The 20,709-nt window shown below is 38.1% G+C and overlaps 2 protein-coding genes across 2 annotated transcripts in view; both read right to left on the minus strand.

Moving 5' to 3' along the window:
* Nucleotides 1-452: 452 nt before the first annotated feature.
* LOC139713032 (dehydrogenase/reductase SDR family member 12-like) lies at nucleotides 453-13,002 on the minus strand. Its single transcript, XM_071624808.1, has 9 exons — nucleotides 12,866-13,002; nucleotides 11,088-11,206; nucleotides 9,110-9,243; nucleotides 8,149-8,231; nucleotides 6,366-6,461; nucleotides 5,192-5,335; nucleotides 1,816-1,923; nucleotides 1,021-1,249; nucleotides 453-577 (listed from the first exon to the last, which is right to left on the minus strand). The coding sequence occupies exons 2-9, from the start codon at nucleotides 11,141-11,143 to the stop codon at nucleotides 453-455; spliced, it is 975 nt and encodes a 324-aa protein (XP_071480909.1). The 5' UTR covers nucleotides 11,144-11,206; nucleotides 12,866-13,002.
* A 6,483-nt stretch (nucleotides 13,003-19,485) lies between these two features.
* LOC139713033 (G-protein coupled receptor GRL101-like) overlaps nucleotides 19,486-20,709 on the minus strand; it is a 15,034-nt gene continuing 13,810 nt past the window's right edge. The window contains exon 11 of the mRNA XM_071624809.1: nucleotides 19,486-20,626. Within this exon, the coding sequence (XP_071480910.1) occupies nucleotides 19,486-20,626 (1,141 nt within the window). The remainder of the gene's footprint in view (nucleotides 20,627-20,709) is intronic.

Genomic DNA, 20,709 nt, shown 5'->3' on the forward strand with positions numbered 1-20,709 from the left:
GCAATCTCATTCACTGTAGTCCCATACATACCAAGAGATGTACTCTTTCTTTTAACTCATGATTTTGGAGACACACCAAACTGTTCACTGAAATAAACAATGACAGCTACTGACCAGGTCTTAAAATCAACCAATCAAACAAACATACTAACAAATAGACAGACAGACAGACAGACAAACAAACAAACAAACAAAAGAGGATGAGGGATTTCCTCGAAGATCTTGATGTGGAGACATCCTCTTCAGTATGAAACACGCAGTGAACCAGTGTGGTGATTATGTAACCTGACTGGTTCAGCACACTTTGCACAGCGACCACATACATCACAAAATGTGGTCTGTTTTGACTGATTGCCAATATCACGTTGTGTTGATAAGTTCCACTGAATGCGCAGGTACTGCATAGAACTGCCTCCTTCAATGTGGATTAAAAGTCTCTAAATGGAATGTTACTACTCCGATTGCGACTTTGTGAAGTTCGATGCCATCTCTTCCAGCACCGTCATCAGTTTTTCCTCCTCTTGTTCGGAAGAGTGGGTCCAGGCGAAAGTTAGATGCTTTGCTTGAGGCTTGCGATCTGAAACATGATGATGTAAACAAATCAGTATATACAAATGTAAGTACAGTTCTAATCAAAAGCACCAAACACTTTAAACTCATTGCTGCAATATTGAACTGCAAGCATTAGTAACGGTATTCATGAATTACACTGTGCTTTCTTCATAGAAAAATAGTAAGAAACATAAATATTGAAAAAAACAAAGAAGACACAACATTTCATTCAGTGTGTTTTAGATCAATGTGAAAGAGATTGCTTATGATATACAGTGTATATCATAAGCAATCTCTTTCACACTGTTCTAAAACATATTGAATACCTACCATTTCTTCTTTTAATCACTGAGAAAAGAAACATGTTGCAGTGCCAAAGTAAGCTACAATCAATCCAAAAAGATTATGGACATATATATTATGTAGCAACAACATTTAAATAAGTCACCCCATTATTGTCACACATACCTAGATAAAACCCCCCACTCTTCTCCTCCTGAACACTGCTCGCCAGACACAGCCACACCAGGGTGTCCGCCCCTTGCTCCGGGGTCCTCAGGCGGTTCTTCATGCGCTCGTAGAAGTCGGGCATGGAGGTGCGCACCGCCGGAGTGTCTGCCCAGCCAGGGTGCATGGAGAAGAACTTGATCTCCGGGTGCCTCTTAGCCCACTGTTCTGTCATAATCACCTGCTGTCTCTGTGATGTTTAGGAGCAGGGGTGGGGAGGAACATGACACAAGAACATTGAGAGCAGAAAAAAATATATATATATAAAATCATACATAATATTGTTTTGTGTATGTGTGTGTATTTCTTTTGATATTCATATATTTGTATCTATGTGTTTTCATTGTATGAATTGTTTGGTGATTTTATGTCGAATGGAAATAAATTTGAACTTGAACTTCATAGATATAACTAGAAATTTTGCTATGTGAGTAGAATAATCTATAAATAACCTTTTTTTTTGTTCATAATTGTTCATTAGTAATAATATGCAAAGTGTTAATCACTCAATCAGTTACAGGGATGTGTTGAGGCAGCTATCAATGATTCTTTAGGCCTATTGGTGGTGCCAAGAAATGTTCTTTTGATGTCCTAATAAAAATCTTTTTGCTTCAGCAAAAGCAAGATATCTTAATCATGTTGCCCTTATGTTACACATACACACACACACACACACACACACACACACACACACACATGCACACTCACAAACAATTTGGCTCAACCCTCCTTGTATATGATTGTATGGTTGCATACCTTTTGGCCAGCATAGACGGCTGTCCCCTCAAAAGTTGACACCTTCTTGTTCTGAAGATCATTCAGATTTAGCTTCTGTGTGTACATTCCACCTGATGAAACTGTGATCTGTGAAATAAATAACAGACATTATCACTCTAATTAGGAGCCCATCACATCAGTCACATTCAGCATAGCTGCATTGATAATGTTCTGACATAAATCTGACATCAATTAATTAGCTCTCGACTCTTTATGCGCCATGGTGTAAACCCCCTGTGTGATCAACATCTGTCATGTGTTACACTCCTATGATTGAAATCTGTTTCTTTTGGTCCTCATTATGGTAAACAATATCAAGAAATTCATGTTAGCTCGGGAGACATCACAGACATGGACTGTTTTCAGAGGAAAGTGGCAAAATATGTTTGTCTTTTCAAAGGTAAACTGTAATTTTCAAACAGCTGGACCAATGGTCTTTGTTGCTGCAATACTGTATACGCCGAATATTTCGCACGGTTTTTATTTTCGTGAATGGCAGGGCCCTCTGGTAGAGCAGTGGCAACATTGAAGAGGCTACCCTGGATGAATAAGACCTTATCATTATTATGATTAATTTTGCGAATCAGGTGCTATTCGCAAATTTAATGACACACAAAAATATAGACTCTGATCGCACATAACATGCACGAATACATTTCTCTGTTCAGTACTGTACTCCACGATCATGAATCTTGCAAAATTGTCGGGGAAGTCCAATTCATGAAAATATGTGACCCTGCACCACAAAACAAACAAAAAGTCGCCAGACATGATTTTTTCGTTAAGACCATATTCTGAAAGAATAGACTTTAAGCTTTAAAATGATGTATAACTCAAATCAAATGGACTCTCCTAACCTATCTAAATATTGGAAAGAAGCACAAACTCGGGAAAAGTGTGAACTGAGAAAAGAGGCTCTGAAGTACAGTGTCTATTTAAGCGCTTCATCTTTACCAAGCCGTGCTGGCTGTGAGATGAATGGGACAAAAAACAGGAAGTAAACCACCAGAGTAATAACAATGAAGGAATTATCAGATTAAACTGAAATTGAGCATGCCTCATTAACATATTCTGTCCATAATTAATGCCAACTTTCAAAGCAGTAGCACTATCCTTTCAAAAGTTATTAGAGTTGAAAGTGAAGAGTGTGTACAAGGTTTTTCAGAAATGGAAAAGGGTCTCTAAAGACACACCTAATCACACTATTCTACCAAAAATGTCCGAGATAAACTGCTAAAAAACACACTTTCCCGCCCGTTTTATGATACCAAATTTTAGCATAATGTAATCGAAGACCTGTTCTTTCAGAAAATATGAAAAACTCAAGATCGGCTAGGTTGACCCATTGCACTTATTTTCAGTCCTCACGCAAAATCAGTGTGTGTGACTTTATGTTCGTTTTGTGGTGCACGGTCACATATAGACTCGCTAAATATAGACCGATTCAAGCGACTGTTCATGGAAGTGCGCCCTCTTAAGGCGACGCCATAACTGGGGGCCAAAAAGGCTGGGTCGGCAAGCGCCCTGCGTGCGTAGCAAGGGTGCCAGCGGCAGCCAGTGCTAGGTTACCACCCGGCGCCAGCCGGCCAGCTAGCTATCTCTGGCGCTGGCAGCGATCGACGCATCTGGCTTTGTGACAACAAGAGTCTACTTTTTTTTTTCGCTAGCTAATTAAAAAAAAAAAAAAATTAAACAACTTATACCGACTATGAGCGAATGGGTAGATGACATACGGCTGTAGCCAAAACTTGAATTTCAAGGTAAATATCGGCACGATCCGTGAATGTTTGTAGACTATTTCTTTGGCGATGACTTGGGTACTCGCGTGTAAGCCCCGTAGATTCACATTTGTGGAAGAGAATAAAAACCGCTGGGGAGAATTATTGCTAGGCGCAGGCAGACGTCTTGCTAATAAGCCTAGGCTGTTGACAAGCTAACTGATATATAATTAAATACAAATAATGAATAAGAATCTTGAGCTAGATATGGCGCAATAAATTGCAAGCTATCAGTTAACTTAACCTAATTTTAGGGCAGGCTAGGCTTTACTCGGGAGTGTCGGGCCAGCAGGGTACAATCTGTCTAACGTTAGATCTTGTCTAGAAATCTAGGCAAGAGTCCAGACTAGATCTAGACCTATTGACTTCTAGAACCCGTCCCTACACGACGGTTGTCGATAACTTCAGGCAAGCCTAACTAAGCAAACCAAACGGAATACAAATATAGGCGTTTCTGATAGGCTGTATATGCCTAAACTTACGAAACGACTACGTCGCCTGATGTCTACAACCAAAACTTCTACTGTTTTAGGTCTAAGTAACCTTGCATAACATCACGCTAACGCCTAATATCATAATCTACAAAAGTGATTTTTAAATCATACTTTCTTAGTATGATTATGAAACGGATGTTTGCCACCATCCATGATTTAATATTTATAAGTATCACTTTATCAAAAGTCAAATTCAGAGTTCCAGGCCAAAATTGAATAGGCCTATGGTTAATTCAGTGCTGAACATTGAAGAAGTGCAAACAATATAAGAATTTAACGCATCTTGAAACATTTATTTAGCTGTAGTGTAGGCTGTAAAATGTTTGTCATAATAATAAAGTCTAGCCAGGAAGTGTATTCTAACTTTGGCAAGTAGGACACGAAGGATTTGTAAAAAAAAAGAAAATAAAAAAAAGAAAATAAAAAATCAGTGAATTATCAAATTCTTTGATCTTTGATCTAAACTTGTCTTCTAAGATGAACAACATATTTTACGAATATGCAGTGATAACCTAATTAAATAGAGAATCTAGTAGACATAGTTTGTTTCGAAATCTGTGCATTTTTATACCGTTGTATTTCACTTAATTGTCTTTAATTTTGCCTTGATTTATTATGCGTCAGCGGTGTCTGAATTTCACACACTGCCGTGCAGTTTCCATTTCCATTTTTCTGTTATTTGTGTACCCAACAACTGCACGATGTGTTTTCCTGATCCTTCCTTTGAAGCTTTCAAAGTAGATCAATATGTCTGAATCATTCAATTTGTCCAAAAGAAGGGCATTAAAAGCCGCTGAATGACTTTTCCACACAGTGAGTAAACAATCACAATTATAATACAAGTTGTATTAGCGCGGCGCCGGCGGTCGCCGGCCGCGGCGCAGCGGCCAGGCCCGGCTAACTATGCGCGATGGGTACGCTAGGCTGCTAGCTGCAAGTGCAACTCGCTGGGTAGCTAGGCTCGCGGAAGCCCCCGTTGGCCCCCAGTTATGGCGACCGTTATAGCGCCGCTAGCGGCGGTAGGTGAATAGGTCATCGAAATTAAATCGGTCTATATGCCGTATACAGTAATACATGTCTTACCACTCTTGCATTCTCCACTTGCTGGAGGAGAGGAATGAGCTGTGAGGTGAGGATGTAGGTGCCCAGGGTGTTGGTGGCAAAGTTCACCTCATAGCCAGCAGCTGTCTCCTGCCTTGTGTTCACCATGCATCCCGCATTATTGACCTTTGAACCCAAACAGGAAGTGGTGAGAAGGAAAACATTTGTTGTTGCTTTTTTCTGCTTTGTAGACAATTTCAAAACATTAGTGTATTTCAAGAAAGGGTTCCTTTGTAGCTGCTGGAAATTTTGGAGCATTGTGTTCACAATGCATTTTGCATTATTGACCTTTGAACCCAAACAGGAAGTGGTGAGAAGGAAATCAACATTTTCACTCTCATGAAGAAAGTATGAGAAGACCATTGTACATGTATCATATGGATTGGCCCCTTTTGTGGCTGCTGGACTTTGGGGAGCTTTTGCTTGTCCACGAAAAAAAGCCCCTTCTCCCATTCTGGCATGTTTATAGATCACAGAAAAAAAACCAAAAACAAACTTATTCGTCTTATAAACTTTGGATAGTGCTCCTACAGTGTCATACGAGTCTCCTTCATCATCATCATCATCATTGCATGATGGCATAGATGTAGTGGCGAAACGACATCTGCTCCTGCAACAGTTGCTCCGGTCGTATTTTCTCCAAGGACTTAGGGTTAGGACTAGGGGTGTGATAGGGTTTTGTAGGTTTAGTTTGTCATTGGAGTAAATGTCATGGCACCAGATGAAGTATACAGTGTGTGCATCCACTTGGAGAGATATTCTTTTTTTCCCTGAGAGATCAAATAAATGGTATTTTTAGACATTGCACTGGAACAAAAGCAATCCATAAGGTCTAATAATACATTAAACGTCAATGAATGGAAAGCAAGTCTTTCCACAGTGTGGGTGATAGTAGTTTCAGTTAAGTTTTGCTTTGGCTCAGTTTTTTTTTTTTTTTTTTTATGGGGGTGAGGGAGGAATAATACAAGGCTACTGGCAGCAAAGACATGTGTTAAGCCTGATATACCTAAAGGCACTGCAGAAATAGAAGTTAACAATGACTACCAAACTGACATTGAAATGACAGGGATGCATAATTTTTTATTCATCTAGCAGTACAACTATAAAACCCACACTGCTGTGTTGCTCCGAAAATGTGAGACGAGACAATACTCACGACAACGTGCAGCTGCTTGCCACTATTGACAAACTCCTTGGCGAAGTCTGCTACCTTCTGCGAGTCTGACATGTCTACTATGTGAAGATGCACATCCTGGAATGCAAAAATATTCAGTGCATACAAAAAATGAATGTATTTATAGCATATCTTTGCTGTGGTGACAAGACCTTGTATCTGAAATTTTGGCGAAAATGACTTTTTTGGCTTAATTGTCAAATAATGGGTCAAGTGATGTCTTGGCCAAATTCCAACTGTCTTACTCCAAAAATGAAGCCACCACGACATGTCAAAGGAAAGGCTTTCCCATTCACTACAGTGCTTTGGCCGCCATGTTTTTGTGCTCTCCTGAACATTTGACATTTTGTAGATACGAGGTCTTGTCACCCCAGCGATGATAATGTTCAGCAGATGTTTATACATCAAGAAAAACCACTGAAAACTAATTGTCAGAGAGCAATGACTAAAATTGATGAACTTCCTATTATGCTGATAATACAGTGCCTGATTTTGCAAACAGTAGATGGCATTTGGCATTTACAGGATTACACTCTAATCATGTAAAATTTGAAAATTGCATCACTCCACAAACCCAAACAAAATCATAAGTGGAAATGAAGTTTGATTAAGCCATTTACTGGACGATTATCTTTTAGGTTAACTCTTTATGTGCCATAGTATAAACCCGCTTGTGTGCCATTCTGAGACTGCAACGTAGTCATCCTTTGGGAATATGTTTTGTTCTTCAAAACAATGCAACTTTTATGGATTTTTGTTACCCCGGAACATGTTAGGGGCAAAGCTGTACAGAAAATACCAAGCTTTCCTTTGATGTATAAGTTGCATGACAAATCTATGATTACTTTTCTTTCAAATCACCAGTAGCTACATTATCATAGAGACATGACTTTTGCCCACAAAACAGAGATAAAAACTAAGAATTTACTCCCAAATCACGTAAGAAACACAACTTGATAGTCAATCACCGCATAAAATGCAAGATACATGCGACAGGAATGGAATTGCCAGAGACGATTTCATTGTACCGGCAGGGGCATTTGGCGATTTATTGATTGGTTTGGGCGTTTGAGCAGAATATGTGAAGGAGGCACGCCGTCGACTGAGTCGGACGTGCGAACGTAGCACATAAAGAGTTAATGCATCAATTTTCTTTGGTTGTCCACCAATTTCATGCCCAACAAACTCATTAAGGTCTATCAGTAAAATTTAACAGAATGATTACATTTCAAACCGACTATATTTTCAAGAAATAACTATACTAGTAAGCATTTGTAAAGCCCTGTACAGACTTCATCTAGATATGCCAAAGGGCAGAGGATAACAGTGCATAGTCAAATCACAAGATAAACTAAAACAAGAAGTGCACAGGGCAAAACAAAAGCAAACAGAACAAAAGAGGTACATCATCTCTTGGAGAATGCTTAAATCAACACATTCAAAAGAAATCTCAGAGAGAAATTTCGGGCAAGTAAGATAAATGATTTTTTTAATAGCCCAGTTAGATGAAGTTTTCAACTGTCCATGTACTCCAGCTGCACAAAGCCTTCCACACAGAGCTTCCCACACAGAAATTGATCATCTCTATCGGTGCAGAGGGGCAAACAAGTTTGGTATAATTTTAAGCCCACTTCCAAGGCATGCTTTCCATGGTTTGATCAAATATATGTGATCTATTTATCACATGAAGATTTGAACAAAATAATGTGATTCAAGATTTGGTTTGAAAGTTTCCCAAGAGAAGGACTTTGTTTTAAATACAAACCTCATTTCCTGTGGTTTCTGCGATCTCTTTCCTGGCCTCCTCTCCTCGCTCCTGGTTCCTACACACCATGTGTACAGTGCCACCTTGAGGTATGATTCGGCCAATAAGAAACGAGAAATACTGATCACATGATACCAATGTTACAAGGGTCACATAGAAATGCTACACATTAGTACAGGAATACACCAATTTTTCAATACAGATATTTATAGTGCATATTTTGTTCAGCTTGGCACATCATGTCATCCGTGTCCATGAATTAAGCCAAGCACTTGAGCTGAGATATTTTGATTTTTCACTTCAAATGCAAGAGACCTCTATTCACAAGGACTTTATTCACAAGGAAAATGAATGTTCTAACGACGACAAATCTGATCTCAGTAATGGATTTCATAAAGAGTTTATTCATTAATATTGGACGGGTTACTGTTCTTGAAATGAGTTTTCCGTTAATTCAAGGGATATGTCGTAATACAGTCACATCTGGATCATAGCGAAAAAATCAGCATGCACACATAACCTATATTTCTAGAATCCCTAAACATAATTGTACATTTGATAAGCTTATAGCCTCAGAATTTCCTCACACATTCAAAGTCAAATTTGCACTGTGCATTATGTCTTAAATTACTCCCTAGTGTTACTATGGACTATATCCTATTTTGTATGCTCTGGATATTTGGCATGTGATTTTGATAGATTGCATAAGTTTTGCTCACATCATGTGAATCATAATTGATATGGTACCTCTTTTCTCTCCACCAAATAATGAAAGTTGGCATGAATTTCATCAAACCATATCATAATCGAGACAAAAAAATTGGTAGAAACTGGACTTCAAAAGATACAATCATACATGTACCATCATGAATCCAGACTCCCCTATCTTGTCTTTGTAATACAGTATACATGCTATGAAAAGCCCACAAAACATTTCTGAACATTGAGACATACGGCTTACCTCTCTGAGCCACAGCGAGGGCAGTGCTCTTCCCAATACCACTGTTGGCACCGGTGATGAGGAACGACTTGCCAGCGACGTTGATATCGAGGGCGGTCTTATCAAAGGACTTGGCTGCACGTTCGTAGCCACTCCTGAAAGAAAGGAAGAGAGAGAGAGAGAGTGAGCATTGCATCAAGAAGTTATCATTCCTCCTAAAATCTTTATAATACTACTTTCAACTGGAAAATCTCTTTATTGGTGTGATAAAATTCTCAAAATCTTTTTCCATCGTAATATATGCAGCTAACTTCAGAGGTGCCAATTTGATGGTGACAAGACAAAGACAATTTCTGCGGAAAATACTTTAATACCGTAACTATGCACAGCCCTGTCGCTGTACACAACGCCTTGTGTATAGCGACAGGGCTGTGTATACACAGTAGTTATTAATACCTCTGCCCTCTATGGGTTTTCCATGTAATATGGCAATATGGTAAGCAGATGAAGTACAAATGTATATGTGTCATGATTGGTTAGATCGCATCATGTAATCGTGTGAAAGTTTTGGTACGGTGCACAGCCATGCCCTATATATTATGTCAAAATGCTTTACAGCACGCCTGAGCTTCAATTGTCTATGCAGCAATACACGGTGGGGGGGGGGGGGGGGAGAGAGATATAGGGCAAAGCCTATATTTGTTCTTTCCACATATGCGTAAAAGCACGGGACACAGAAAGAATGCCATTTATGGATCATAAACATTCAATTTTTTATCCAAATTTCTGGAGTTTTCACTATCATCCTTCAAATATGACTGTGTGAATTACCCTGTTACAATCTACATTCTGGAAGGATACAGCCCTCTGAATCTCTCTGTCAGATTTATGGTGAGAATTATGATATTTGAATTGGACCTTTGTACATTATTGCTGTTTGCCTGAGGTACAAAATACCTGGTACTTGTAAGTCAGGACTGAGTAGACCTTTTATTGGGGAAATTTTATTCAGTACCTAGGTAATAGGTCTGTACATGTGTATTGCATGGTTAAATGACATTTGCTCCTGCAACAATTGCTCCCAAGATATATACTAGCATTCTGCACATTACGACAAACATAACTTCTGCCCACAGTCATAACTCTTACCCTAATCCTCACACAAAACTAAACCTATTTCAAACCCTATGACAACCCTAACCCTAGGTCCTGAGAGAAAATAAGACTGGAGCAATTGTCTCAGGAGCAAATCATGGCGTTGTCACCATATTATTGCGTTCAAGTTCATATCAACAAAATAATACATTGATTGAAAATCATGACTTAAGAATGCTTCTGTGAATGTATCATGGGTACATTTGTTTCAGTACTTGTAGTGTGAAGCATACAGATAACATGAAAAGTACATGTAGAGATGTTTTCAAAAAGAATTTTAACACTACTCATTAGCAGCATTTATTCATCTTAACTCTTGATGTTTCATGGTGTAAACCCCCTGTGTGCCACATTATTCTGAGACAGCAAGGAATACTTTGTGAAAGCATTCTGTTTTTCAAACCTATGCAACTTTTTATACATTTTGCTACCCTGGACATGTCATGAGCAAAGTTGTAGAGAAAATGCCAAGTTTTGCTTTGATATAAATTGTATGACAAATCTGTGACTGATATTCTTTCAAATGACCAGTAACTACATTATTGTAGACACATGACTTTTACACACAAAACAGTGCAAGAAACTTAGAATTTACTCACAAATCCAGTAGGGGACACCTCTTGATGGTCACCACCACAGAAAATGCAAGCTACATGTGACAGGAATGGAATTGTGAGAAACACTTTCACTGTACTGTGGTGTTTGGCAATGTATCAATCAGTTGGCTGGTTTGGGCATTTGAGCAGAATATGCAAACTTGGCATGCTGTCGACTTGAGTTGGGCGTGCAAACATGGCACATAAAGATTTTAGCATTCTCAAAGTTCTACAATTTATCCACTCACCTGCAAAATTCCCGCAGTCCCTTCACAACGAAAACTGAGCTTCGATACAGAGACATGATTTGGGCCTTGTCACTGTGTGGGTCTCAGTAATGCAGCAAGCTGAAAATCAATTCAGTGACCTGTGTGTGAATGTAATGTGAAAAGAATATAAGGTAGTACCAATACAAGCATACAAAGATTACAAGCAGTTAAAGTTTGCGATGCAGTAGATCAAGGGCAATAGGGATAGAGGGCAATAAGATGCAATGAAGACCTGCCAAGTCTTATGCATTTTTGTGGGGCGTTAAGTACACTGTAGGTGTGTGACTCATGCCTTGCTTTGGGGGTCTTTCTCATACTCACATGCCTGACACAAAACACAACCCCCCCCCAAAAAAAAAAAAAAAAAAAAAAAAAACCAACAACAACAAAACAGAAAAAAAAAACAAACCACAAAAAGCCCCCAGCAAAACAAGTGAATTATATAATTATGGATTTTTGACATTTTTTTTCCATCTGAATAAGTAAAAACATTTTATTTAGTGTGCACAAGATTGTATGATAATGATACAGCCACTGAAAGAAAAAAAGTTAAATCTACAAAAAAAAAAAGACTTTTCATTTTCCTTATTTAAATATTAAAGTTAAGAATAGTAAGTGTGCACATAAGTGTGTGGTACAGCCTTAAAACAGGGCTAGAGCTCCTTTCCGTGGCATGGGAAGGTGACAATTCACTCCCACACCCACAGCCTGATAAAGCCAAAGCCAAAGACTCTCAAACTCCAACCACTCCCTGCACAACACAAACCTATCATGAATCCAAATCCATAAGATTAAACATGCAGAATCATTATTAAACTGGACGATCAGTATAATCCAGCCTACACAGAACTATGATGAGATACGTCACCCCCAAAGTTACCGTGTCACATCCTGGTATTGTGGTATTAAGTATTCTGAAGTTGTTTTGTTCCACAACCATGTCCACGGAAGAGGAAAAGCTTGGAATGCACAACCGAACATCATAAAACAGAACTAAAATTCTGATACAGTCCTGTACATTCAATTAATTTAAAGACGTGCTCCATCCAGCATCACCTCCGTCTCGATAAGCCGCACATCACATGGCTTACATACATCATAGTGCTGGGTATCCAGAGTTTTTCTTTTCTCTCACCAAACTCAACCAGATAAAGTCATGCTTTGAAAGAGACGTAGAGGATAAAAAGGCCTGCAAAGGAAGCTCAGCTCATCCTTTGATGCAAATGCTACGCACCGCGGCCCTAACTGCGACAGCCGCCACTGCGTGTGGCGGCTGCGCCGTGCTCCCATAAAAGATCTTCATGTTGAACAAACGGGTGCCTTTGCGGCGCTATATTTCCTTAATTTTTCAACAGAAACTACTAGGAATACTTACATGGGTCGATGAAACCTAAATGACTATCATCGGCGACTGTTTGATGCATTTCATTGCTTGTGATGCACAAAATGATGTCTTATAAGCAGCTCACCGATGTTCACAGAATTCACAATCACTTGCACAAGCGCACAGAATACTTAGGAACTAACATAAACGAAACTGCGGGGAAGCCGCCAGGACCGCGCCTGGCGGCGCGGTCTCCGGGGCTACCGCGGCCCCAACCCATGCCCCAGTCCCTCCGGTACACACCCAACCGGCCCGCGCCCGCACCACCAAACCCCACAGAAGACCTACCTCGCTCGCGCATCGGTGGGGCATAAAGCTGTGGCGACGAAATGATCTAGGTTTTCAGGCCTAAGTACAATGCAGTTTCTCTTACCATGCAGCCGTGAATTATCTCGTCAGATAATGAGCGATCTGGAATGATTACAGAGGTCTTGTGGTCTGAATCTTTCGTAGATTTCTGTCGACGACGTCGAGAACAATGAGAGAAAGCTTCTTGAAGGCTCAAAAGAGGCGTACACAGCACAGTCGACAACCTTCAGAGGTACATAGGTTGCGTAATGAACTGTAAAAATTAGTCTTAGATCAAGGCGCTAATCTCTACCCTTGTTGAGGAAGTTGATACGAGGTTAGGTGGTATGACGATTAGTAGAGTACACATGTATTGTGCACGTGTATTTGTTTATCATTGCGTGCTAGTCTCGAAGGGCGCTGATTCAAGGCTAGTTATGTTTACGATTGTTCATTTTCATAGGATGGTGATTGGTTCAAGCAAAATTTATCAACAGCCAATGACAAGGACTGATGATAACAAAGTTCGCCTCCAGTTCCATAAACGCCTTATTGGGTTAAAAAAATGAAATGTTAAATAAAATCACATGAATTGATATTGAATGCATTTTTTTTTGGGGTGTATAACCCTGGCATATTAGTTTGATGTGTATAATTTACCATGCTTATAGTTATGAAGTTATGTATTATGTTTCCATTACAAAAGTGCGTGCACGGAGTAAAAAGAAATGACAAACCATGGTTTAATAGCACGCTTAGAAAAATGTGTAAAAAGAAGTATTTATTTTATGGTAAGTATCTCAGGAATCGTACTGCCGCCAGTGAACAGAAATTTAAACATTATAGGAATTTAGATAAGGAACTACGTAAAAGAAAGGGTGAATATTATTACAGGAAATTTAGTTGTGTGCGTGGGAATTTAAAGAAAACATGGCCTCTTATTAATGATGTAATTAATAAACAAAGGCAGAATAATCATATCGAATCGTTGCAAGTCAATGATCATTTTATCGACTCTGCAGAGTCTGTAGCAACACATTTTAATGAGTATTTTTGTGCAATAGGAAGAAATATTGTATCAGAAGTGCCTAATTCATCTGCTTCTGTTTACACTTACCTGCGCAATACTTATAGCCAATCTGTGTTTTTTAAGCCTATTACTATATCCGAAATGTTAACTATTGTAAATGATTTGAAAGTAAATAAGAGTCCTGGTGATGACGATATTCAAGTCAATGTATTCAAGAAATCAATATGTTTTATAATGGAACCCTTGTGTGCAATACTAAATTCATCTCTGGAAAGTGGGATATTCCCACGACAACTTAAAGTAGCAAAAGTAATTCCAGTTTTTAAGAAGGGGGGGGGGGGCAAACACCAGCTACAAAATTATAGGCCGATATCGTTGTTGTCAGTTTTTATTAAATTGTTTGAAAAATTAGTTTATGCTCGATTGATATCATTTATTGACAGCGATGATATTTTGTATCATCAGCAGTTTGGGTTTAGACATGGTTATTCTACGTATATGGCGTTACTTGAATTTATGGAAAAAAATATCAAATGCATTTGAAAATCATGAATTTTTGGTAGGAATATTTTTAGATTTAACAAAAGCATTTGATTGTATAGATCATAGAATACTTATTATGAAATTGGAATACTATGGAATAAGAGGAAATGTTTTGAACTGGTTTAAAAGTTATTTATCAAATCGTACACAATATACAGTTGTAAATAATACAAAATCAGAGTTGTGCCATGTGAATACAGGCGTTCCACAAGGTTCTGTACTGGGTCCTCTTCTCTTTTTGCGATTTGTTAATGATTTGCAGTTTGTAAGCCCTAATTTGTATTCTATATTATTTGCAGATGACACAAACTTATTTTTCTCAGGCCAGGATGTGCATGAAGTTAACAATAAGATTAATTCAGAAATGCAGAAAGTGTATTCTTGGTTTACTGCAAATCGTTTGGTTTTGAATATTGATAAAACATGTTATATGGTATTTAAGACAAAGAATAAGGTAATAAATGAAGATGTTTTACAAATATATATAGGTAATGTCAAAATCAAGCAAGTCAATAGAGTAAAATTTCTTGGTGTTACAATTGATGATGGTTTAACATGGAAAGGTCATTTTGATGATATTTGTATCAAAATAAGTAGAATTGTTGGTGTCATGAATTATCTAAAACATATATTTCCTTTAAAGATTCTTTTAACCATGTACCACACAATGATTTCCCCATTGTGCAATAATATGGGGTCACAGTTCGTTATATTCATTGAATCGTGTTTTGATGTTACAAAAGCGTGCAATAAGAATACTCTGTAATGTAAATCCGTTTGCACACACTGCAGTTCTGTTTAAGAAATTGAAAATTTTGAAAATTGATCAAATTGTGCAATTACAAGTGGCTACATATATGTTTTCATACTTTAAAGGTATCTTACCTGTCACGTTCCATAATTCGTTTACCCCAAATAGTGCAATCCATGCCTACAACACTAGACGTGCCAACGAGATTATGTTTACCTTTTTACAGATATAAGTTCTCAAAGACTACAATTAGATACACTGGAGCAAAATGCTGGAATGAGTTACCAACTTTTATTAAAGAGAGTCCAACACTGTCATCTTTTAAACGTAAATACAAAACGTTTTTAATCCAAAGTGCAATTAAGTAATTATTGTAATAATTTTGCCACTTTTTCTCACTTTTTATTGTTGTGATGTTTCTTTGTTGTATTTGTTCGTTAATGTATATTTGATGGAAATTGCGTCCTATTTACTGTTTGTAAGGGAATCGGCCTCGATAGGCTTCATACGGCCTTTACTGATCCCTCACGTGCTATGTATGTATATACTTTTCTCTTCTGTTTTATTGTGAACGTGATGTTTTCTTTTTAGCATGTGAAATAAATTTGAATTTGAATTTGAAAAGTTATTATTATGACTAGTCCTACATGTATTCAAAACATGGCTTGCACCAAAGTTTCAATGCATGCGTCTTCTTTAGGGTTTCGGACAAGGGTTTGCACTAAAATCTCTTCTTTTTATCTTTTGTGAACCAACACGTACGCACAAAATTCTTCTATTTATGATTTCCTTCAAAAAAAAAAGGAAACAAAACATGTCGATAGTTCGTTTGTTTGTTTGCTTTATTTCTTTTTTTTTTGCATTCATCCTTGAAAAACATGAACACAAATACGGCGATAAAATGACTTTCAAATTGACATGAATGAACATGATCTAAAAACACTTGATTGTCTAAAGCTTACAATTTATAGTTGATAGAAAAATCATGTCGACCTCATTGCATCTTGCCTATAACCACAACAGCATCAATAGCAACGAAAGAAAAATACAAGAGATTGCCATCTGAGTTCAAACCTGACTAATGATATGTGATATGGCAGTGGCCTCGAAACAAAATTAATGAAAACATTTCAAGGAAATCCTTAGTCGAAATGGAAAAAAAAGGAGAATGTGCATGTGAATGTGTGGCCCCACCAATCCTTACACTTTTCCCGTTGTTGTTGATTTTTACAGTAAATCAATTCGAGATGTTCCACCTTCCTAAAACTTCAAAATCCATTTTTTAGGGAAAGCGTTGACATCAGGGGGGCATTTCATGAAGGAACTTGTCGGACAAAATATCTGACAAGTCAATTATATCCGACAAGTTTTGAGAAATTCTTTAGTCTGATTGGCTGATTCCTCTGAACTTGTCGGATATAATTCACTTGTCGGACATTTTATCCTACAAGTTCCTTCATGAAATGCCCCCCAGATGTTATTACCAACATTAAACAGCACATGCTGTCGAAATTTGAGATGTATACTCAGTGTCGTGCTTGAGGAAAAAAAAAGGCCAAAATGTAGCTACAATTGCACCATCAGGGGGTCAAATGATGGATAATAAAACAACAGTATACCGAAAGGGAACTCTAGACTAGATAAAAGTTAGTCTGAAAACAAAACAAAGCAAAACAGATAAGACATGACAAACACAGTAGTGAAAATTTGCTCAAAATTGGAGTAAATGTAGACCCTAATAAAGTTTTTTTTTTTCGAAGTTTTACAGATGCGTTAATTTTTGTCCACCAAGTCTTGAACAGTCTGATGATGGAAATACGGAAGTGAGAGAGCTTATGATACTATCACTTCACAGTCTCCTATTGACCGTGTACCAAAAATAGCAAAAGACTCCATTTCCTTGTCTGAAAGTATAAAGCATTGTGTTATTTCTGGTCGAATAACATCGAATTGATAATGATCAGTCAGATACATTAGGATTTGGTACGTGGGTTCAGGATTGCGTGTGATAAAAAACAGGAAATTTCATCATAATTCTTATATGTATACACAAATATTTTATGGCAAATTGTGACGAGATAGCATCATCAATAATTGATGCAAATCGGGAATTATTCAAATTTTGCATATTCATATTAACTGTTCAAAAACTGTTTCATGAAAATTAGCGAAACTCTATAACGTTATAACTTCCTTATAGTTTTCATCCGATCTCCATTAATCTAATTTTCACTGTCGTACTCAGAAAATCATACTCTTTCTTTTTAGTCTTATTATAATTTGTCCCGGATTTCCCTTAAAAAAAACAAAAACAAAAACAATCAGTCAAAATTTCGTTTTACTGACCACCTCCTAAAAAAAAATAAAAAAAATCACTCTTGTCACTTTCTTGACTCATTTGTGTGCTCACTACGTATGACTTAAAGGGGAAATCCAGTCCAAGTATAAGTTAGTCTGATAAGAAAGAGTAAAATATAAGGAGCTCAACAATAAAATTTTGATCGAAATCGGGTGAAAAATAAGGGAAGTTATGACATTTCAAAGTTTCGCCAATTTTCAGGAAACCGTTCTTGAACGGTCAACACATGAATATGCAAATGAAAAAGTGAGCATGTCATCCCCTCACAACTTGCCATATACAGTAGTTTGTACATAAAATTTTGAAATTTCCAGTTTTTCACTCAAACGCAATTATGCCCGAGGCTAAAATCTTGGTACATCTAATTGATCACTGTTCTGAAGTCATTCAACCAGAAAAAGCATCATGTTTCAGACTTCAGACTTTCGTCATTTTTTGTACACGATCAATAGTGTGAGGGTATGACATGGTTAGCTCACTCATTTGCATATACATATAAACTCATATACAAAAACTGTTTTGCAGAAATTAACAAAACTTCAAAATGTCATAACCTCCTTATTTTTCATCCGATTTTAGTCAAAATTTGCCGTCGAATTCGTAAGATTTTACTCTTTTTTAATCAGACTAACTTATATTTGGACTGGATTTACCCTTTAACAACACATTCTCATTTTTACACAGAAGTCAGCCAATAGGCTAGTCCATAATAATCCTTATTGTCTGCAATGATCTCTGTAATCACATTGAGACTTTTTATGTTTAACATTGAATTAATATTTCAGGAGAGCAGTTGAAAACAGGTAAGCGAGTGGGTATTTACATGTAAAGATTTAGTACTGCATGAAAGTGTCAAAACTTGTAATTTTAGTTGAAAAGAATACACATTCAGCTGTACATCCTGATATACACCTGGTTCATACGTGAATGCTATACTTAAAACATAGATTTACGGAGACCTATCCACTTTTAAAGTATCTTTGAATTTATACATAATACATATTACATATTACATAATACAATTTGCTGCCAATATGCGATTAACTGTCCTTGTACCGCCCCGGCATGTTCTGGTTAAGTCCATTGCTGTCACTATACATAATTATATATATATATATATATATATATATAGTCCATTGCTGTCAATATATAGTTATATATATATATATATATATATATATATATATATATATTATACATGTAATATATGTACTATATACATAATCAATGTTCTCATCAAGGATACTAATTAAACCCTCATTGTTTGGAAAGTATTCAATTATCCTGACATGAATCATCTTTCTGATTAAAGGACAAGTTCACCTTCATAGACATGTGTGTTGAGTGAATGCAGCAATATTAGTGGAACACATCAATAAGAGTTTGAGGAAAATCGGACAATCCGTTCAAAAGTTATGAATTTGTGAAGTTTCTGCTCAGTCATGGCTGGATGAGAAGACTACTATAGCTTGTGATGTCATATGAGTACAATTATATAAAGAAAGTATACAGAAAATTCAAGATATTCTCACTTTTCTCACATAATAAATGAACACTCGACTTCTCTCTTTCAGAAGTCAGGGGGAACAATATTACCCCTAACATTAGTCAGTAACAAGTCGAGGAAATGTGCACTTTATTAAAAAAGTCAAGTTTCGTTAAATTCTCTTTTTATTTTCCTTTTATCGTTGTACGCATGTGACATCATACTCTGTAGTAGTCTTCTCCCCCAGCAGTGATTGCACAGATATTTTAAAAATTCATAACTTTTGAACGGATTGTCGGATTTTCCCCAAACATTCACTGATGTGTTTTACTAACATTGCTGCCTTCACTCAATCCATAATTATGTATATGAAGGTGAACTTGTCCTTTAAAGTCCAGTCAATGTTCCTTTAATCTGTACATTGACAAAATAACTACTGAATACAGTGTAAGCACATCATCAACAGGTTGTTTATTTGTTCGTTTGTTTGTTTTTTGTTTGTTTGTTTGTTTGTTTGTTTGTTTGTTTGTTTGTATTTATTCATCAGTTGTGGCTGTCCCGTTGCCATGGCGTTCTGGTGTTGTCATATTTAGTGATACAGTTTTGACTGTGGCTGTGGCCGCGTGATTCCGTGAGCGCCCTCTATAGGCAATGAAGGTGTAGAGGTAAGGATTCACCGAGGCGTTGATTGGCAAGATGAAAACGACGCTCCACGCGTAGAGGGACACCGGAAGTGCCACCGCCCCGGACTGAGACACGATGCCCATGATGATGACGGGCACCCAGCAAAAGAAGTCCGTCATGACGATGATGGCCATGCGCGTCGCCAGCTTGACGTCGCGACTGTTCGCCGACGACTGCTTCCCGTACTTTGAGGCGGTCTTCGAGGATCTCTGCACGAAGATGAAGATGATTACGTAACAGATGAGGATGAGGATGAATACGACAAGATTGATACCGAGAAAGAGGATGATAGCATAAAGCCAGGACGTTGCCTTTTCCTCGTCGATTGGGACAAACTCAAACACGCGCTTTTCGTAAGAAAACACAAGTTCTCCCGACTGGGTTTGGTCCAAATTAAGAGGTAATCCTATGCAAATGTTAGTACGACCGTAGATTCCTTCAAGATGAGAACTTAGTATTATAGGCACTATACTGAGCGCAAATGATACGATCCAAACCACAGCTACACCACAGCGGGCGGAAGTGGAATGGAACTTGACCTTGCCGAAGGGAAAGACGACGCAAAGAAACCTGTCCAGAGTGATGACCGCCAACATGAACACGGAGGTTTCGCTCGACACCACGGCGAGGAAGCCGGCTAGATTGCATATCCAAGACTCCCGCCATTTCGCGGCGTAGAGGTAAAAGTAGTCGCCGTAGTATGTGTCGGCCGAGGCGATCGTGATCATGTAGACACCCATCAGGAGGTCAGAGATGGCCAGATTGGTGATGAAGAGTCCCTGCGTCGAGGCCCTCGGCGAGGGATCCTTGCGGGCTCGCAACCCGAGGACGATCGCGTTGCCGACCAGTGCTCCGAAGCCGATGATCCACAGTGCGACTCTGAGAACAGTGTTTGGCATGAGACGGGAGCACGAGTCCAAGAAATTCGAGGAGGCCTTAGTGCAGAGTTCTGCTTGCTCAAACAAACAGCACAGGCGGTAGTCATCCGTTGACCTGTTTTAATGGGATGGGACAAGTGGTGGGGCGTTGAAACACTTAGAACAATCTAAAATCATTTTGATCCACCCCCCCCCCCC

The sequence above is a fragment of the Diadema antillarum genome, unplaced genomic scaffold (assembly GCF_040938485.1).
Source record: "Diadema antillarum isolate AM-2024a unplaced genomic scaffold, OU_Dant_1.0 seq00001895_RagTag, whole genome shotgun sequence".
NCBI classification, from domain to species: Eukaryota; Metazoa; Echinodermata; class Echinoidea; order Diadematoida; family Diadematidae; genus Diadema; species Diadema antillarum.